Below are 20,552 nucleotides of genomic sequence, written 5' to 3'. Positions count from 1 at the left end.
TGAAGTTGAAGGAAATGTTGTGTTAACTGAATTGTTGGTATTTGACCTTGATTTTCCAGAAAACCTTCTGGTGCTGTTTCCATACTCAAGAACTTCTGCTTCAATTCAGTTCAATCTGCTGATGAAGATCAAGTGGCATGACTCAAAGCTCCAGAAGAGCTAGTACCAGGATTGATTTCTCAACCTCTTCCTCCGTCGCCTTATATCAATATATAATAGGGGTGGAATGGTTCATTTAAAAAATTGGTCCCATTTGGCACAATTGCTTCAGTTGGTTTAGTTCATGACACACACAACGTAGGTTTTTAGTTTTTTTTTCCATTTGGCACGAGGCAGGGGCATTACATTATTACACGTGAGACCTATGGAGGATGGAGACTTCTGCTCCGTGCCAAGCTTTCCAACAGTACGAACACCGGCAGCTACTGACATGAGAGAGCACTCACCATCTCCAGATGCAAGTTGATTATAGAAAAGCACAGCCAAACTACACAGTAACACAAATGGTAGGATACACAAAGGTGTGGACTCATCTCTGAAACTAAAATATCTCTACAAAGTAAATATTTACAGCCTTTTATTATTAGCACAGCGGTTGATCTGTTACAAATAAATGACCCCTTTTTATGTTGACATGTGACCTTGATCTCCAAAGGGGATTATTATTTTTATTAATTATTATTATTATTGTTGTTATTATTATTATCATCATCATTCCATGTGCCACAGGCAGGTGTTTTTCTCTTTTATCCTGCAATGTGCTTATTGAAATAGGCTATATAATGTAGCCTGGGATAAGTTACAAGTTTTATTTTAGAGTTGCCTTGAGGTGTTTTAGCATTGTGCAGCAAATTGGTCCATTTGAATAGGGTGTTTTGTTTTGTGTGTTCGTGAGTTGGTGCCACCTGCAGCCGTTGGTTAGTGTTAAACTACTTAGGATTTTTTTTATTGATCTTTATCACACTCTTGCTCTTAAAAAATATGAGAAATAAAGTGTAAAAAAAACCCCAGAAAAGAACAACATAAACCAAACCGAACACTGTGACCTCAAAACCGTGATATGAACCAAACCATGGATTTTGTGAACCATCCCACCCCTAGTATACAAACATAAACCTCTATATGCATCAGAAAACAACAATAATATGGATTTAGTTGTTGTATGTTAATAAAAAGAACTATCAATACAGGGATGAACACACTGCCAACAGTGCTCCACACTGTCTGCATTCATGCACAGAAAATATTATCTGAAGCTTATTTGAGTCAATAAAGTGGATATGTGACACATGTACAGTCTTTTTGGCATCAAAGTCCTTTTTTTTGTGTTTCCTCTGACAGTGTTTCTCTGTTGAGCTGTGGTAAAAGTATAGTAACCAAAAAAGGGCCTTGGCAATTAAAAGACTAATGTTGAAAGATATCTATTTGATTTGACTCATTTGGACAGTTATAGCTTCGTATAAGCTTTTCACCTGTAGCAACCTCAGCTGGTAATATAAAATCTGTCTGGAATGTTTAATATCTGAAAAACAAAAACACTAAAATATATAAACAGCAACATTCTTGTCTGTATTAGTAGATGTTACACCAGGGTAAGGCTGAGACTAAGGATATTTTTCTTGATTAACTGATTTGTCATTGGGGTTATTTTTCTTTAAAAATTACAAAATTGACTATTCATTGCAGCTCTACTCCAAGGGATCTTTTATCTGTCTTTATATAAATGCGCTATATAAATAAAGCTGCCTTGCCTTGAGTTTGTACAATAGAAGGAACGTATTTCTTGAGTTTGAAATAAACACATTAATATTATATTTGGATTTTTCTCTCCACACCTGTCTGTAATTTTCATTCACCCAGAAGTAAACATAATTCAAAACTGGCAATTGGCTTATTTCACCTCTACTTAACAGATCCACATTTCCCAGTGCATATAAATATGTACTGCAATGCAGACATTCGGGTCTAGTGATGCAAGATTTTGTTTTACAGTCCAGAGTATACAACTACCACACACAGAACACTAAAGACAACACATTCAGCCCTATGTATTCATGCAAGGTTTCCAAAAGTGAAGTGACAAGTTGTTGATAAGGCCTCTATGAGATTTTGATTAATAACTTCCCAATTTCTTAAAATAAGGTTTCCAGTCATGTGGTGGGTTCAGCTCATGTTGGCCATGAAATGCATTTCACTGCATTTTTCAGCCCCAGGTAAGCTTATCAAAAGTGCTGCTGATAAAATTAAAAATAAATGTTACTGTGCAGTAGGGCTGGGCAATATCTTGATATATAATAATATTATAATAATATCATATTAATATTGTGATACAAACTGGTTATCAAAAATCTCATCATGTAAATATTTTCTGAAAGGCATAGACACACAGCAATTCATCCTTATAATATTGTTGCAATACTTATATCATGGTATTTAGTCAAACATATTGTGATATTTGATTGTTTTCACCCAGCAGTAGCTACCGTGTAGACAGTTTGATACATCTTATTACATCCATTCATTTTCTGTCACTGTTGTTCTTATGTTTGACCAAGTAAACTCTATAATGGACCATGTTGAACTGTCAGATCAGCCCTCCTAACGACCTCACACTTCACCTAAGTCTTATTTTGTTGGGAACAAACCTTTAACGTTATCATAGTGTAAAAACGTGTTCACCATTTCAACACCGTAATTACACTACAAGACGCTCACCGCATTAAACCTGCTACAAAACACTGCATTGTTTTATGTATCATACATGTGCATTTACATGTGCATACAGTAGTCATTTAAATAGCGACATAATAGTTGATTTAGTCCCATCTTTGACTACAAAGTGATGACTTTGCGAGCTTGGTAACGCGTTGTCGTTAGCTCGACGTTATCTGCTGTAACGATCCTGACTCACTCACCTGCCCTCCGATGGTAATGTCGAAGAAAACAATCGGGTTGTTGGGATTTGTTGCTTGAACAGACATTGTGGCAGTTTCCCCGTGTTTAAAGTCTAAATAAATAAGTTGTTCGCCCGATTATATTCAAGTTTGAATATCCAGCTGCGCATGCGGTGTAAGGACCTACGGTGGCTCAGGAGAGACATGCTACGGTTCGCAGTTAGGGACAAAATATTGGCATGGCAAAAAAAAAGCGCTACCGCAAACGTTTGGATAATAATTGTCTTAAGTGTATAATAATAAACCGACATTTATATAATCATTAGTAGCTTTATGTGTACTTGTGCTGATAGACTGAGCTTGTAAAGTCAGCAACTGTAACTTTATCTAAATTGTGTTACTGTGCCAACAGTTGCTTATAATGCCCAGAAAAACACATGCCCTCCAGTTCACAGTCCATCAGCAAAGTTAATAGTTAATAGCTAGCTTCACATTAGGTTCCCTTCATATCTTAAAACCTTCCCAACTGCCCTTAATAAGTGACTGTTTACTCCTTGTTAAGGAGCTTAATTTATTAAATAATTATTTATTATTAATTGCTTTAAATATTTAAACAAGTTCCCTTACTTCTTCAGAATGTCAGTAAAACTAAAGCATATAATCTTGAGCTAGATATTGTACAACTCCTTCCAGCAGTGCAGCTTCTCCACCCACACAGTCTTAACTGCTAACACTTAAGCCTCAATCTCACAGACACCAAGATTTTTATTAAGGGTTTTATTTCCACAATGAAAATGTAATTTTACAATTTAACAAAATGCAAAGTTGGCTCCACAAAAAAAGAACAAATAGCAAAGTGACTACAAAGATTTGTCAAAGCTGTACTAAAGGCCCATGATAAAAAAAAAAAAAAAAAAGTCAACACTCTAGTAGGTCAGCAGGGATGTAAAACAAGCTAAAGCAAAAGGCCTTGAGGACAGATGGCTCTATGTGAAGTAATATGGTTTCTTGACATTGACACCATATTCTGAGAGGGCAGGAGTCAGGTCCTCCATAGTCAGAGTGTACTTCTTATCCTATATATTTAGGAGGAGAAAAAAAGGTCAGATGATCAGAAATATTTAAATACATGGACAAACCTGTGTCACAATCTATTAAAAGCACTGTCAAATACTGTATGGAGGTTTTATATGTTAAAATGAGAGACACACACCTTTGTCTTGCTCCTTGAACTTCCCGAGGCAGTGCCCTTCATTTTACAGTACTGCAGCGCATCATTAGCAATGTCTGAAATGAACTTCTGAGACGCAAGGGAGATCAGACGGATTCTAAAGAAATGAAAGTTAAAATAATTGTTGAGGTATGTTTTGTCTGTACAGAGCCAGCCTTATACAAACACATCTTACATCTGTGACAAGCAAACCAAACATGTTTTATTCAACATTATACACCTAACACATTCAGACAAATAAAAAGATGATACACATTGTCTCTTCACTGGAAAACTTGTTGACTTATTTTCGAAGTGTGGCAGAGTAGGTTCAGAGAATTCATTAGGTCTCATTTTTATTCGAAAGGAATCCAAACAGCAACTGTGACAAAGGTTACACAATAAATGGTTTGCTAAGTGTAAGAGTACATACTGAGCGCAGCAGTAGCAGTGTGTACAGATATATAGCAGCACTTTGGCTGTTTTAAACCCGCATGTGATCAAAGTCAGGAATGCATTGCAGTCAAAAAAGGAAAATAAACATAAACAGCATGATCTTCCAAACTAATACCTGAATGACTTCAAACAATGAGGTTGTTATGTGCAGATAAGCATATGGAATCATGTTGAGCAGGTTTCAAATGAAAATGCATCACCTAAAGACAATAATTGGATCCAGTTCCTTATTTAATTACACTGACAGACCATAATTCCTCATTCTTCTGTCTCAAGATGTGGCATGTCTCTGCCTTGTCTCAGTTTGATCAAACATACAACAGAGGGCTTTGTGATCATGCACTGCACTTTAACTTAATATTTATTTTGATTAATTATTTACAATTATTTTTTAGGTCTTTAACCTCTTGCCAGCATCTTCTACTGATATAAGTCTTTCAGAATCTGGAGCCAGCTCAATGTGAATATTCTGGTACGACGACCTAAGACATCCATTGGTACCAACCCTGTCATGACAGCCTGTCTGGAACTGGGCTAAAACCTTCAATTTTCAAAGGGGTCACTTGAACTCTGACCTTGAAATATCTGATTGAAAATTAGTTCTATGAGTCTCCACTTTACAAACATGCCCACTTTTGGACAAAAACCATGCTGTTAAAGCATGCAGTATTAATGTATAATTTTGTCTTGTCTTGGAATTGCATAAATTGCGTAAGACTGAAATGCTGAGAAACTTATGGATTCAATAAGACTAGTTGTATTCATGTGTGATGATGTTAGTCCCTAGAGAAGCCATTTCATTGTAGTGAGACCATTTTTAAAAAACTTGACCTCACTTCATAAAATGACTTATTGTGACCTCTAGGATTATTACAGCTTCATGAAACTTAACCACAAACTAGAGACCAAGGGCATTCAGAGGATATACGTGTCTTATTGCAATATTTGGAAGGATTTACTATTTTTATCAATTCCTGAGTGGTCAAAAATGGTTAAATTAGCTTAAATCCTGTGCAAGAGCTGGTATCACAGCAGAGTTCACAGTTATATCATTAAAATAATTTGGTTCAATGGGTATCAGCACACTCACTCACATTAAAACTTAAACATAACCAATATTTCATAGAGTCTGCCTTATATTACTCACATTCTTGGATCAGAAGCTTCAAAGCCAGCCCGGTTGAGGTAGTATCCTGTAACTGCATCAGGAATCTGAAAAAATATATTGACAAAAGAGTCGTCAAGATTCATATCGTCTGCTTTCACTGCTGCTGACTTACTTATGAAGATCATCATAACTGTATGTCTGCTACTCAGTGATGATAAGCCAAGTAATCTAATAAGAGCATTAGTGCACTCTCTGACCACTGATGGAAACATCTCTAGGGAGGACAGGGGTTGGTAAATAATGAAATCTCATTTTTGCACAGTGTATGGAGAAACTGTAAGAGGCTGTTTATTCTGAGACAGCAGAATATTGTAAATTGCTTTACAAGGTAAATTATCCTGCAAGTTTTCTGCAATATTGGATTTTCAGGATTTTTTCCTCAATGTGACTGAGTGCTTTGAATTTTGAGTTATTTCATTGACTGGATACATCAAGAACAGACATATTCTGCATAGTTTACAGTTATATAGTGTCCTAACTGTATGTCCATGAAGTTTGCTGATAGTGACAAGCTACTTTGGGTGGCTGAGTTAATAACCACTATTCTGTTGATAGGCTGGTGTCAAATGAGCCAGGCCTACACAGAATTGGCATTCTGCTGCCCCTGACCACTTCCGTAACAGGATTTGAATATTTATGTGACTTCTAGTGTTTTATGTGAAGGCCACTGAAAACGAACTGATTTGACTGCAGTTTTCTGTCACTTCCTCCTGCTGCAGCAGACTGATCTCATCCATTTTCCAGGCGAGGCATAGTTCATCTCTAAAGAGCTTAATAATTTACTTAGTTCTCCAACAACATACTCCCATCTGTGAATGTAGTAGTGATGTACACTGATGGTAAATGGTAAATGGACTGTACTTATATAGCGCTTTTCTAGTCGTTATGACCACTCAAAGCGCTTTTACATTACATATCTCATTCACCCATTCTCACACATTCATACACTGACGGCAGGAGCTACAACACAGGGTGCCAAACTGCTCATCAGATGGAAGCTAACCATTCATACATTACAATACAATACAATTTGGGGTTAAGTGTCTTGCCCAAGGACACATCGACATGTGGACTGGAGGAGCTGGGAATTGAACCGTCCTGAGCCACAGCCACAGCGATGGGCAAAACTTACTGTGGGAGTGTACTCTTCCAACTGCAGGAGGAAATCAGCCAGGGGAGTGGTGGATATAGCAGGCTTTACATCTCCATTAGTGATGCCACCAGGAACATAAACACCATTGGAGACAGATACATCTGATGATGGTGTCACCATGGCAGCTGAGGCTGAAGCTGTAAGACACATTATTAAGATGACCTTCATGTTTAAGTAAAGAAACAAACATTTACACCTATCTGCTGCATTTCACAAATAAGGAGGGGTTACAGTTTTTACTTGTAGAAAGAGGTGTTTTGCAGCACTGTGAGGTTCCAAACCTTGATTTTACAACCCTGTTTTTTCATCTTTGGCCTTAATTTTGAATTGTTTTTGTTTTGTTTTGCCCTTACTGTTTCGCTCTGTTATATTGCTATCTGAGTGCCCTGCTTTTGTTTTGTCTGCCACAGCACTCTGTAAACTCTGTAAAGTTGCTATATAAATAAACTTATTATTGTCAATATTATTGTTGTTATTCTTGCACATGATGATCCACATAAAATGATTAGCTTATTGCATTATTGTAGTGACAGATATCTTCTGGTCTAACCTGCTATAATTACAGAAACAACGCTACCTTAAAGTGTGTGTCGAGAAACAGCAACATGGATAATAACATTAGCCGAAGTCACGCAACGTTACCATTAGTGGTGACAGACGGGATGCTGCTGACATTGGTTGCTGCATTATCATTTGCGATACAATTACTGGAAGCTGAAGACGTCGTAGATGCCACTCCAGTAGTAACAGACTGATTAGCGTTGTCAATATTCATGTTGATGTTTTTTTCGTTCTTTGCAGCGTCAGCTAACGCGCTAACCTTGGCTAGCTAGTACACGAAAATGCCCAAATACGAGCAAAACTGCGACTCCGTCCTGTGTAGCTCTTCGACACTCCTCTACAAAACCGTAAGTTGTGGGTAATGCTACTCCTGTAACTCAGAAGATGTGAAAATTGCAGAATCATGTGCTAGCTAGCATCAGTAATGTTTGTAGCTACCGTACAGCGGAAAGCTCACGCCGCACAGATAGTCGCGTCATGTGACCTCAGCTTCGGACTTAACGGAGGTAGCCGAACATTTCCGAAGATCCTTAATGGATTACTTTTCTTCTTTTTTTAAAAAGAACTTTATTAATTTGAAATGTTTCCTGCATAGGTAAACCCGTAAACCAAACACAGCACACCATAAAGAGAAATTGAGAAAACATTAGAATGACTAATAAACATTAAATACATTTAAATGAATAAAACAACACTATAGCTAACATTTTACAGCCTTATTAGTGCAATATTTAATAGTCTGTCTGCTCACATTCTTTATGAAAACTGAGAAGAGATTTTTTTTTTTTTTTTTTTAGCAAACATTCACTTATGAACATGAAACATGGTTGACATAATTATAGGCTTAGATTGATCATGTAAGCGTATTTCTCATTATTTTTGTTGTAACTTAAAAAACCCAAACAGTCCATGTGTATACAGCAAAATCAGATATGAAGTAACATTAAGAGTCTACACTTTTTGGCACAGTAACAGTGCCAAAATAATGTGTGCGGAACAAAATGAACAAAATACATTAATATCATTCGTAAATCTTTTAAGAAAATGTTTTACAGGGTAGAATTTGTGTGTAAAATGAACATCTCCTTTATCTTATTGGTGATCGGATATTTGTGAGGCAACAGACAAAAACGTTCTGCCATGGAATATCACCATGGATGGTTTTATTATACATCCACCAATGTCGTGGATGTATAATAAAAATCTTCGTCGTCCTTGAGGTTTACCGGAGGCATTACTGCCATCTGCTGGAGTTAATTAATCCCTGCACACTGTGGATGATCAGACACCGCGTGGTTACAGCCATTGTTTGGTTAATATTTATTTCATTTTTTAGATTAGATTCAGTTTTGTCAAAAACTGTATACTATATAAAAATTAGGTAACAGGTAACACGTAACGGGAGATTCATTGATGCATACACACGTATGATGGGATTAGGGCTACTTTACGCTTTATCTGTTTATCAGTTATGTCAAGTGTTAACCCTGTAGGTCTTCACATTTCTCATATGAATAACAAAAGACAAACTATGGAAGAGACAGAACTAAACAACCCCTCACAATCCTCTGCATAGATAGCTAAAATGTTGTCCTGGGTGCTAAACGCCTTGAACGGTCTAAAATTGATTGGATGAATTGTGAAAAGGCTTAAAAACACCAAATCCAGACGCTCAGTACTTCTGTATTTTATTACTTGGATGTCTGATAATCTCCCAGGTATGTGAGATCTATATTAGGGTGCATTTTCCCTTTAACCATCTCACAAATTCTGATGTTTAAAGCAGGAATTACGAGTTTACGAGGAGCCCTGAACGCAGCAGCATTGCACTGTCCAACAGGGGGCGTCAGGCAGCTGTCTGACTGCTTTATGCTTGTTTTATTGTTCGAGGAAGTGAAGCTTCACTGTTGTAGCTTTGTCGCAGGCTCTTGAATTGTAGTCACTCATTCAGTGGACTCCAATGTTTATTAAGTCGTGTGTAGACGAAACTGAACCAACGCGGTAGACAGTCGTATGGGACAAACCAGGTACTGAACCAAACAGCAATTACATAAAATGACAGATCTTATTTACCAGAAAACATGTTTAGGTTATACATTTATTAGGCTCTCATACTGTGTCTGTTAGGATCTTAAAACAGCTCATTTGTGAATGAAAAATAAGTGTTAACATGGTTAATCTTTCAAATAATAATCCATATCTAGACATGTTGGCCTAGTTAATGATAGACCAGATTATGGGAGACTGTAGAAGTGATCACATGTAGAGTGTTTATCAGCCACTGAACACAAGTGTGTCTTAAAGTTTTGATGCGTGTCAAAGTTCACAGGCTGACAGAATGACTTGTTGTGTCCGGGTCATCGTGGTGGGAGCTGGCAGTCGAGGGGAGATCTACTCCCAGTTTGCATCCATCCACCCTGAACGCATGAAGGTCAGTGCAGCCTGCATTTATCAACAAGGTGACTCAGTCATACAGTCATTATTATGGATGGTTTTCTTCATTGACTGCATTGATCCAATTCCTGTCAGTCAAGTCATACATGATGAGACATTAATGAAAAATACATGTAGAATGTAATTTTTTTTTAAAGTTGATGTCAGAGTTCAAGCATTTCCTTTCATTATTTCCTTTTAAGCATACAGACAGTGAATTCAAATAGTCCCATGACTGCTAACTACATAGAGGATTTGGTTTCTATTTCCACTGTTATCTAAATGTTATGATTGTCCAGGTATTAAGTCATCATTTTTAACAGAGACTTGCTCAGCCACCATTTACTCAGCTTCACTCTTTCAGGTTGTTGCAGTAGCTGATCCCAGGAAATTTGCTCGCACTAAACTTCAACAGCAACACAACATTGTAGATGAAAACATATTTGAAGGTGAGCATTAAAATATAATAATAAAACAGCATTTAAATAGTTCTGATGTAATGTTCTGCTTTTCTGCTTTCTAAGTTAATTCAATTCTTTTTTTGATATCAGACTGGCACAGTATAGTTGAAAGAGAGAAATTTGCAGATGCTGTGCTCATTTGCACTCCAGACCGCCTTCATAAGGTAAATATATTGATGTATATTCTGTATTTGTGTTGTTGTTTGTGTTCTCACTTATTGGTCTGAATTATTTGGAAACTTGATCATTGTTCTGTAGATAATCATCAGATTAAACTAGTTTGTGTTTTCCAGGAACCTGCAGTGGCCTTTGCAAAGAAGGGCTACCATGTACTGCTGGAGAAACCAATGGCAGTGAGTGCTCTGTCAATAATTATGTATATAAAGCACAACGTTCACTTTGATATTGATGGTATTAATTATACAGATTATAATTCTGTATTTTCATCACATGCAAAAAAATGTACATTGATACTTTCTCATCTTTAAGTATCCATTTCTAAAATACTAAAGGTCTTTCTCTGATTGCATTAGTGAGACATTCATGCTCACGTTGCACATTAATGTTTTACTGTGACTGTAGACGACTGCTGAAGACTGCACAGTGATTGTGGAGGCTTGCATACAGAGTGGTGTGATGCTGTCAGTGGGTCATGTTCTCCGCTATGATCCCGTCATCCACAAGATTAAGGTGAACAGTTTCTGTTTGTTTCCTTCAGTGTTGAGTCAGGACTTTGGGGTTAAAGATCTCAATTTGGGTACCAGACAGTGAATCAGCATGATACAGCATCCGCGTTATCAAGATCAGCTGATCGTCCTGCAAATAGAGCTGTTCAGTTTGTTTGACTTGAGTTTCATCAAGTTGGATTTCTGTTGGTATATTATATTTCTTGTAGTGAGGATTTGGTTTTTAAAAATATTTTTTTTCCCCTCTAGGAGCTGATAGATGCTGGTGTCATTGGTGATGTGATCCATATTCAGCACCTTGAGCCGGTAATAACAGAAATCAATTAATATTGTAAATCCTCATATCTCGTAGTGATTTCTTTTCTTCATGCAGTTCAAAAGCTTAAGTGAATAGAAAGTTACATTTATACAGTGTGTTAAAAAGTAGAATCAACCTCTTGTTCCAGGTTGGGTTTTATCACTTTGCTCACTCATTCGTTCGAGGAAACTGGAGGAATGAAGAAGAGAGCTCTTTTGCTCTTTTGGCCAAATCCTGTCATGACATCGACCTCATACATCACTGGGCCGGAGGACGCAGGTAAATAATCAAATATAAACTCCAAGCTCATCTGATGTTCAGATGTGAAGTGCAGTTCTGACTAAAATAAGTTTGTTGGTCAGCTGACTGACATCAAGCATCATTTGTTGGATGCCTCTATCCAAACAGTGCCAATAAAAACTAGACCCCTTACCCAGTCTCTGCCTCGTTAGTGGGCGGACTGTTTGCTGTGTGTCATTTCTGTTTTTCCTCATAATAATCATTAACATCACACTTTGTACTTGGCAGGTGTGTGAAAATGTCATCATTTGGATCTGTCAGCCACTTCAGCAAAGAAAACAAGGTATGTAGCCTGTTCACTGTATGTGGCCCAGTACAAAGAAATCACCATTAACACAAAGGACATGAGGAGCCACTGCAGACATGAATAAACTGTTTTAATTGTATTTTGTTCTGTTTTATGAATGAAAGTTATCTTTACTGTAAATCTATGAATGTTGTGTGGAGCAGCACTGAAATCCTTTTGTAGTGGTGCTGAGTCGTGTTTATGTGTTTATTTAGTGTTTTCTGTAGTATTGCTAACAGAACACACACACTGAGCCTGAATATAAAATGCGCATTGATAGTTTTTGTTTTGATCAGCCAGCAGGTGCTGCAGATCGCTGTCTGGATTGTTCAGTAGAAGCAACGTGTCCTTACTCAGCTTGCAAAATCTACCTGGACAGAGTGAAACAGGTGAACACCTCAACACATTATTTACACCAATTCTCTTTTGAATTTGACCACAGATTGAAAATTGTGTGTGTGTGTGTGTGTGTGTGTGTGTTGATGTGTTAGGGTCACACCGGCTGGCCTGTATCAGTCATATGTCCGAGCTCGTTCCCAGACATCGAGTCAGTCACCGAGGCACTGAGGACTGGACCATATGGCCGCTGTGTCTACGAATGTGACAATGATGTCTGCAGTAATCAGGTTAGAAAACTCTGGTGCTGTAACAGTTTTAGGCTGAGAGAGCAAAGTCCGTTTGAGTCGCGGTCTCAATCTATACGGCACAGCTTACTATCATTTTCTGACCCTTAAACTTTTGTTTTTGCTTAAATCCACGTAAAACTCAAATTCCATCAGTGACACACCAGTACCCATAGTGGTATCAAATATTTGGTCAAAATGAACTCTTAGTATGTAGACCCAAGAGTGACCTTACATGTTTAGAAATCAGTAAAGTAAACCATAAAATATCAAATAATATTCCACTCTTCTCAAACAGCTAAAATAACAAGCTAGTATTAGTTTGTGTTTGTGTTGGATGGTTTTCTGGTGAATATGCAGCTCAGTTAACATCTCTGATATATCTAGCAGATCATCTGAAGCAGCTGATTACTGTGTGTCACTACTGTGCAGCCACAGACTTCATGTTTATGATCCTAAAACATCTCCACTGTTGTTGTCTTGTTCAGGTTGTTAACATGGAGTTTGAAGGAGGTCTGACTGCAGCCTTTTCCATGGTGGCGTTCACTGAGGAGATATGCCAGCGAAAAACAACCGTCTATGGCAGCAAGGTAGGACTGAAAGGAATGTGGACTGAAGGAACAAAAAGAGGAAAGAGGGGCTGATACTTGAGCTACAAGATGAACTCATTCTGCCCAATCAACAGTGTTTGTAGACAGGAGGGATGATGATGAAACACTTTACCTTCATAATGTAGCTTTTTAAATTAGGAAAAAAAAAGTAAACCACTGTATCATGTTATATGATCAAACACTGTCATATATGTTGCCAAGCTTTAACTTTAAACACTGCTGTCTTCACAGGGGGAACTGTCATATGACGGTCATGGGATTCAAGTGTTTGACTTTCTAACCCAGAAATCCACTAAACACACAGCACACAATAACGCTCCCGGACACTTTGGCATGAGTGGACATGGTGGAGCAGACTACCACCTCATAGACGCCTTTATCTCTGCTGTGGCGGTGAGAGCTTATACATGACTATTACTTTCTGTTAATATAGAGTTTCCTGTAGAGCTCCTCTGATTGATCATTATTTGAACAGTTTTCATTTAAATCTTTTTATTTTACGGACAGTTAAGTTGTAATTGTAGTTGCAGATGTTCAATCACAATGACATATAACAAATATTGTACCTGTAGGGGAAGCACTGACACTAAATTCATGTATTTGATTTGGACATTTTGGTTAATGAGAGTTGATTAACCGTGTGTGTGTGTGTGTGTGTGTGTGTGTGTGTGTGTGTGTGCAGAACAACAATCCATCTCTGATCCGCTCGGGTCCTGAGGAGACGCTGATGAGCCATTTGCTGGTGTTTGAAGCTGAGCGTTCACGACTGGAGAGCAGAGTGGTGTACTGTGGTGACACAAGACAGAACTAGATGACTAAAAAGCATTTTAAACACAAAATGATGTCATCTTAAAACACTATAAAGATATCTGACTGATTAATGAAACAATTAGACTGACAAATGAATCTTGAAGGTTAATTAGGATGATGTAATTCACACAGCTCAGGGATTTTAAGTGTGTTACTGTGTGTGTGTGTGTGTGAGAGAGAGAGAGAGACAGAGTGTATGGGTGAAATGGGTGAATCTGCTCACTTTTTTAATTTTGTGTACTATGTAAACATGTTTGTTCATTTTTCATGTTACAATTTCTTGTATGTGTTACATAAGTGTTCATGTAACACATACATAAGAGTGATTTCTACTGAAAAGTTGTGAATCTGCTGAATTAAAATTCGTCTTAATGTCATCCCACACAACATGACTTTTATATATCTCAGTATATTCAGGACTGCTGACCAGCCTCTAATAATGTTCACAGCTTAAATGTTGAGTGGAAAAACCATTCATCTTCCTTTATTAAAGTACATTTTTCACAAGTACATTTTACTATAAAACAGATGTACATTCACATACAATACACATCAAGATAAATTAGACCATTTAACTATCTATTATATGTCCATTAACTTAATCTTACTATACACTTCTATTAAGTCAAAGTTACATGTGACATTAAAAAGATTATTCCCTGTTGAATAACTAATATATTGATGCCTCAAAATATATTCATGTCTGTCTAAATATTAGTTACATTATCTACACAGATGTATGCTGTATTTTTCTTAAAGCATACAGTTTAATATAGCTTTTGGGGATTTAAAAGCTCAGTCCAGACTTTTAAGTGGCTACAAACTCAAAATGTTTCTGTCACTCTGGGAGTAACTGATGGCAGATCCCAGGAGCAGCACCAGCTGTACACATCAGGTCAGTCTGTCGTCTTCTCATTCTGAATCTGACGGGGAAACAAGATAAACCCAACTTTTTCTCATTCTGCTGGCAAAAGTAATAAACCAAATAAAATGAGTGACTAGATGATAGTTTTAAACATAGATGTATACAGGGGTTAAAGTTCTCAGGCACCATGCCTGATTTCAGGCACTGAGCAATTTTAAACTTATATAATTATTAAATCAATTCATTTTACACATTTCCTCATGGACAATTTTTCAGGCTCACAAATCTTGTCTTGCTTTAATCCTTGTGTATATAGATATGGGAGTTACATTTCATAATCAAGCAGCCTACCACAGATTCATAACTTCTATATGAACAGTAATGTAAAAAGACTCCAGATTTTGGTATACATACATTATTTAATTGTTTCATTATACTCACCCTCTTACTGACTAGTGTGAGGAGATCATCTCTACTCATTGGCTCTTTCATCTCCAGCAGCACTGACTCCACTGATTCTGGGTCGTTACTGTGGTATTGAAGATATTTTAAATTTATATGTGTAGTTTTATCAGACATTCCAGAACCAGAAAGCTAACAACATCTTGACTGTGACTCTGTCATTGCTTACAGGCTGTGATATTTTTCTTTTAAAAAACACCTACTCAGGTGCAGGGGTTGTAGCTGCTGTGGTCAGGTTTACTGGGGGGTTTATACCCAGGAGATGCTCAGCAATGACACTGTCAGTGTCCTGGAAGTGAGAAAGTACAGTAAGCAATGGATCATTTCATCAGTTTTCCTGATGCAATTTCCTTTCCTCAGTATGTGTTTGATACAGAAGGATCAATGAGATATGATGGGCAATGGGATTGGAGGTAGCAGGTGGCTGAAAGATCAAAGCATATAGATGTCAGAAAGTAAATACTACTGTATGTCTGCATCTGGTCTGTACTGGCTGTTGTGATAGTATATAATCAATACTGATGAAGAGTTTCATATCCACATACCCACTGGCTGAGGTTTTCCTGGAAGAGAAGATAGGACTGCAAAGTAAGAAGCTCATTGGTTCTGTCCTCCACCATTCTCAGGTACTCTGTGATATTTTCATCCTGGACTCCATCAGAGGAGCTCAGCTTGTCACAGATCTCCGAGCTGTCATGGCTGATCTGAAGCAATGATTTAACACCTAGAAAAAGAAGTGAGAAAAATGTAGGCCTGAAACTAACAAGGATTTTCTCTCCATTGATCAAAACATAGAGAAAAGTGCCAGGGAGTCACAATGTCCTTAGATCCAAGCTGATGTGTTCACATTGTTTGTTTTGTACAAAAGCCAAAAATATTCAGTTAATCATCACATAAGATGATCAGAAAGCAGAAAATCCTGCTGGAACTAGGCCATACTGAAAATAACTACTCTTTTACCATTTTACAGGAAAGATTAAATTTATTTGACAGCTCAACTCCAAAGACATTTCTCTTGTGGAACAAAATTCCCTTTACTTTGTTATACACTACATCCAATTCACAAAGCAACAGTTACACTGCAGTCTGTCAGTGCTGTGTTGGGACTGTATGCACACCAAAACATGAATATCCTGTATACAGTTGAAATATATATTATGTATACTTTCTAGTATACAAAGACAGATAAAAATTGCTTAACTTCATCATACAGTTTTCCGTGTGCCAACCGTTCAAAAGGATGATGTCATGCAGGATGCCCTGTGCTGTACCTTTTTTGAGCTGATCGAGGAGCTTTTCCATGAACCCGACACGCTGTTGATACACTTCCAGCTGTTCATTAACAGCTTCTTGCTTGATTAAAACTGTGCTCTGAAGAGACTGGTGCTGCTCAAGCTGCTGCTGGTTCTCAACCACAAATATCTCCATCTGCTTACAAAGCTTCAGTCCAAAAAATAATGGAGAACAGGATACAAGGCCAATGAAGTTTTTATGTCATTCTTTATGTCATTACTATCTCAACACACACACACACACACACACACACACACACACACACACACACACACACACACACACACACACACACACACTAACCTGAGATATCTGCCTTTGAATGGTCTGTGCTTCATTGTGCTGATAGTTAACAAACTTCAGTACAGTGTAGTTCTGCTCCTCCACTGATGGAAATGTATCACAAGATATTTTGGTTACTGATAAAAAGCAGAACTTCCACAGCAACAGTATTTTTTAATAGAGACTTACTTTGTATGAAGTTCCTGACTAGTTTGTCCAGGTCACTTTCCCCTGTCTCTCTGAGGATTTTTTCAATTGCATCCTCAAAATCTTCCAGTCCCCATTCCTTACATTTCAGTTGCTTGCTCTGCTCCTCTATGGGGACAAATGTAAAAGTCAAACTCATACGCCGCATGGTGCATACGTAACCTGTCATACCCGATAGTCAAAACATAAAGTCTGAAAACATGACTGGAGGGACTGTGGTCATTTGAATGAAACATTCTGTAATTTATGACAAGAGGACCTCAAAATGCTGTTGAGCATCGCAGCAATAATGAGGAATAGTTGTATTGACCATGTGGAAAAGGTTAAACTGTCTACTACACAAAGTCAGTAGAGCTGAGTTGATGCCAAGTAGATAGCGGGTGATTGTTTTAATATGCAACTGGAGTTCATCAGTTCTCATGGGCATTTAGGGATTCAAAATATTGTGTGAGAGATGCATAGTCACCATTTCTATGGTCTGAGTCCAGGCTGACACGTGCAATGGCCTTTATGTCCAGAAAAGCCTCACAGTTAGAGTAATGGAAGATTTCTCGTTCCATCTTGCTCTTTTCTTTCCTGTAATGAGCCTTTTCTTTTCCATTCTGGTCTCTCAGCATCCTCTCTTTCTCCTGGATCTTCACACTAGGGGTCACCATAATTATACAACAAAATAACATGGTAATAACCAAACAATTGTGCCTAGTGGGCCACTATATTTATAGTACTGCAGAATGGTTTACCTGCTACTGAAGGCTTCAGTGCATTCAGTACTCAGTTTACAAACATCTTTGCGGATTGTATGCAGCTCCTGGGAGAGATAACACACAGTTAGCTAGCAAAAGCCTCTGAATATTTTCCTTATAATCCCCTTTTAAAAGGAGATTTCACATCAGCATATGGTCCACTAGCTGTCCATTCTGTGTGAGCACTGAAAAAAAAATCCAGTCTTTAAACACAGCACTGGATCTGTAAATGGGCATGTAAACACAGTGGCTCAGAGCAAGCCACACAATACTATTCCAGACAATCAGGTGGGGGCGTTCATGTTTGTCAATAGGACAGGAAGAAGTTATCAGAGCATGTCACACAGACAGTCTCTCGTCCCCTGCACCTGTCAAATAGTACAGAGCCCCCCTGGGGTCACATCACAGAAAAAAACTATGTGTGTAAATTTCTGCTTTCAGATTCACAGTCCATGCACACATTTAATAAAGCACAATCTGAGTAGACAACTATTAAAATCACACAAATATCTTGCTGTAGCTGCAGGCCGCAGAGAGTGCAGATGGACTTTTGTGGTCACATAAGGCGAAATTTAGGAACTGACTGTTATTAACTGAACTTACATGTTCCAGCTTAGATTTAACACGTAGAAAGTGTTTCTTCTCCTCTTGCAGTATCTTTAGATCCTCCCTCAACTGTCCATTCCTGGTCATCAGCTGACTGAAGCATTTGCGACCCTAGAATGGAATACGTTGGTTTTTAATAGTAACAGGTGTAACATAAAATTACACAAACCCCAGAGACTGAGCATGAAGATCAGCTAATTTTTCTTCTTTAAAAAAAAAGGAAAAAAGAAAATCTGAATGTGTGGTAAAGTGGATTCTCTGGGCGACACTAACCCTGTCCAGTTTGTTTTCCATTGAGTAGGTGGTTTTTCGTAAGCGGTTTTTATCAGATTTATAACTGCGGTGTACAGTTTCCTCACTATGTCCTGCCAACTTCCTCTCCCATTCCAAAATCTGAAAACAAAGTCAGGTCAACTGTGGTTAGAAAATCAAGAGGGATTCACTGTGCAGCATGCTGTCAGTGGTCTTATGAAAAACAGACTTCACCTGATCTTTCAAAGATGCTATTTTCAGTTTTTCTTCTTCCAACTCTTCATCTATTCTGTCTTCAGAGGCCAACATTGCAGTAAGATCTTGAACAACACTAACATCATTCTGACGGTTAAAACAGCTCTGAGAGACTCTGAGACTGCATAAAAGCTCTTCCTGTTCATCCTGGAGCCTTTGGATCTCTCGTCTACCACCGAGAAAGAGACACAAATCAAATATGAGAACAGAGGAGATGCCTTTAAAAGCAACAGCAATCTCATTAGTTTTAGAATTAATTGTTGTTTTGACTCTTTATGCTTTGAATCTACAAGACAACCTAAAGCAGCTTAGCTTAGCTATGAGAGATACTTTGTCTTGGAATATTGGCCATTTTCAGTTGACAGTCTGCATTGCATTGTCATACTTTAATGGAGACATGAATGGTTACATAATTTTACTAAATGTATCAGATATGTTAACTTAACATTGAAGATGGTAAAAGTCTTGGGAGCTGGCAGGTATTGGTAAATAGAGGAAGGGGCTTACTTGTCTCTGTAGAGGAGTCTTTGGGTTTTCACACAGTAGGCCCGCTTGGCTTCCTCTGCTTTGCGATACTGCAGCTGCAGTCTCTTCAGGTCCGTTTCAGCTGCATTAAAACACATGGCTGTAAGCTGCCTGCCCCGTTTCATTACAACAGTTTATCATGGTTTTGAATCATGGCACAGACAGATGGGAGTCACTTTCTATCACGGGTGGTGTGTGAGAGCTATCAGATGATCATGGAATTTACTTTGTGCAACATGGTCCTTCAAGTGATATACATTGTTACGCAAAAATGCAAACATCACTACCTCTATTTTTGGTTCAGTCTGTAAGTTAATATGAATGCATGCTACATGAATAAGGAACTACTAACTTACAAAATTCTTCAACTAGTTGACTTCTGCAAGCTGATGGTCTCCGGTTCATGTTGATTGATGGTCTGGTTGAGTCTGAAGCACAACATAAAGATGAAGGATTATCTTTTTTTTTTAAATGAATTAAAAAAACTAATTAATAGTGTCAGCTAAGAAGAACCATTTAAGACTAAACTAACCTAATCTAATGTTAGCTTAATTTAGTTGGGCTGAATAGACATACCCACTGCATTATCTAAATAATATACTAGATTTAATATATTATCGTTACCACCTAAATAAAATACAATTAATAAGCAATACCCAATTAGCATTAGCTGGCTCATATATCTCCACCGTTAAAGCCACTGGACTGTTACCTAGCAACCGAGTTCATGCCAGTTGGTTTCAGTTGTAACATTAGCTACAATCAGGCTACAATGAGCTAGCTCGTCAGCTTAAGCTGGAGATTTAAGATTTAAGAAAATGAGTGAGAGTCGATTTACTTGAGACTTGAGGGCAAAAAGCTGAGGAGGCTTGATTTCGTGACCAGCCTAACTCTTATATTAAAAATGTTACAGAGAAGGTTTTGGATCTGCTCAACTATCATAGATATAGCCCAATAATGTTGTAATTACCCCAAACGTCAACTTTACACACACTTTCAGGTACAGCTGCTGACGCTGGGGGAAGAAATCGTGATAAAATGATTTAAATGTTTTTGTAAGCTGTCACAGTTTAATGATAAATGATCTAAGCTGTTTAAAAGGCGGTTAAATG

At 37.8% G+C, this 20,552-nt stretch overlaps 4 protein-coding genes across 5 annotated transcripts in view; 1 reads left to right on the top strand and 3 right to left on the bottom strand.

Moving 5' to 3' along the window:
• ppih (peptidylprolyl isomerase H (cyclophilin H)) overlaps positions 1 to 3,071 on the bottom strand; it is a 199,262-nt gene extending 196,191 nt beyond the window's left edge. For both annotated transcript variants that reach the window (XR_008321202.1, XM_053317016.1), the window contains exon 1: positions 2,916 to 3,071. Coding sequence is in view for 1 of the 2 variants with exons in the window: in XM_053317016.1 (XP_053172991.1) it covers positions 2,916 to 2,981 (66 nt within the window). In the remaining variant the exon portion in view is untranslated. The remainder of the gene's footprint in view (positions 1 to 2,915) is intronic.
• A 732-nt stretch (positions 3,072 to 3,803) lies between these two features.
• On the bottom strand, positions 3,804 to 7,920 carry taf10 (TAF10 RNA polymerase II, TATA box binding protein (TBP)-associated factor). Its single transcript, XM_053317013.1, has 5 exons — positions 7,524 to 7,920; positions 6,861 to 7,018; positions 5,708 to 5,772; positions 4,108 to 4,222; positions 3,804 to 3,970 (listed from the first exon to the last, which is right to left on the bottom strand). Exons 1-5 carry the CDS (start codon positions 7,654 to 7,656, stop codon positions 3,881 to 3,883), a joined length of 561 nt encoding a protein of 186 aa, XP_053172988.1. The 5' UTR covers positions 7,657 to 7,920; the 3' UTR covers positions 3,804 to 3,880.
• A 1,131-nt stretch (positions 7,921 to 9,051) lies between these two features.
• LOC128357004 (putative oxidoreductase YteT) lies at positions 9,052 to 14,032 on the top strand. The gene is made up of 14 exons (XM_053317223.1): positions 9,052 to 9,469; positions 9,765 to 9,873; positions 10,240 to 10,324; positions 10,427 to 10,500; positions 10,630 to 10,689; positions 10,919 to 11,026; positions 11,272 to 11,328; positions 11,469 to 11,599; positions 11,849 to 11,903; positions 12,203 to 12,295; positions 12,398 to 12,532; positions 13,018 to 13,119; positions 13,372 to 13,533; positions 13,823 to 14,032. The coding sequence occupies exons 1-14, from the start codon at positions 9,456 to 9,458 to the stop codon at positions 13,949 to 13,951; spliced, it is 1,314 nt and encodes a 437-aa protein (XP_053173198.1). The 5' UTR covers positions 9,052 to 9,455; the 3' UTR covers positions 13,952 to 14,032.
• An 814-nt stretch (positions 14,033 to 14,846) lies between these two features.
• LOC128357566 (outer dynein arm-docking complex subunit 1-like) lies at positions 14,847 to 19,538 on the bottom strand. The gene is made up of 13 exons (XM_053317929.1): positions 19,423 to 19,538; positions 18,895 to 19,084; positions 18,682 to 18,801; positions 18,406 to 18,519; positions 17,800 to 17,867; positions 17,526 to 17,701; positions 17,042 to 17,167; positions 16,874 to 16,956; positions 16,549 to 16,717; positions 15,823 to 16,001; positions 15,481 to 15,566; positions 15,257 to 15,344; positions 14,847 to 14,873 (listed from the first exon to the last, which is right to left on the bottom strand). Exons 1-13 carry the CDS (start codon positions 19,536 to 19,538, stop codon positions 14,847 to 14,849), a joined length of 1,542 nt encoding a protein of 513 aa, XP_053173904.1.
• Positions 19,539 to 20,552: the final 1,014 nt, after the last annotated feature.

Source organism: Scomber japonicus, chromosome 4 (assembly GCF_027409825.1).
Source record: "Scomber japonicus isolate fScoJap1 chromosome 4, fScoJap1.pri, whole genome shotgun sequence".
Classification (NCBI taxonomy): Eukaryota; Metazoa; Chordata; class Actinopteri; order Scombriformes; family Scombridae; genus Scomber; species Scomber japonicus.
Note: the sequence above shows the minus strand (reverse complement) of the source record. Positions and strands in the feature narration are given on the sequence as shown.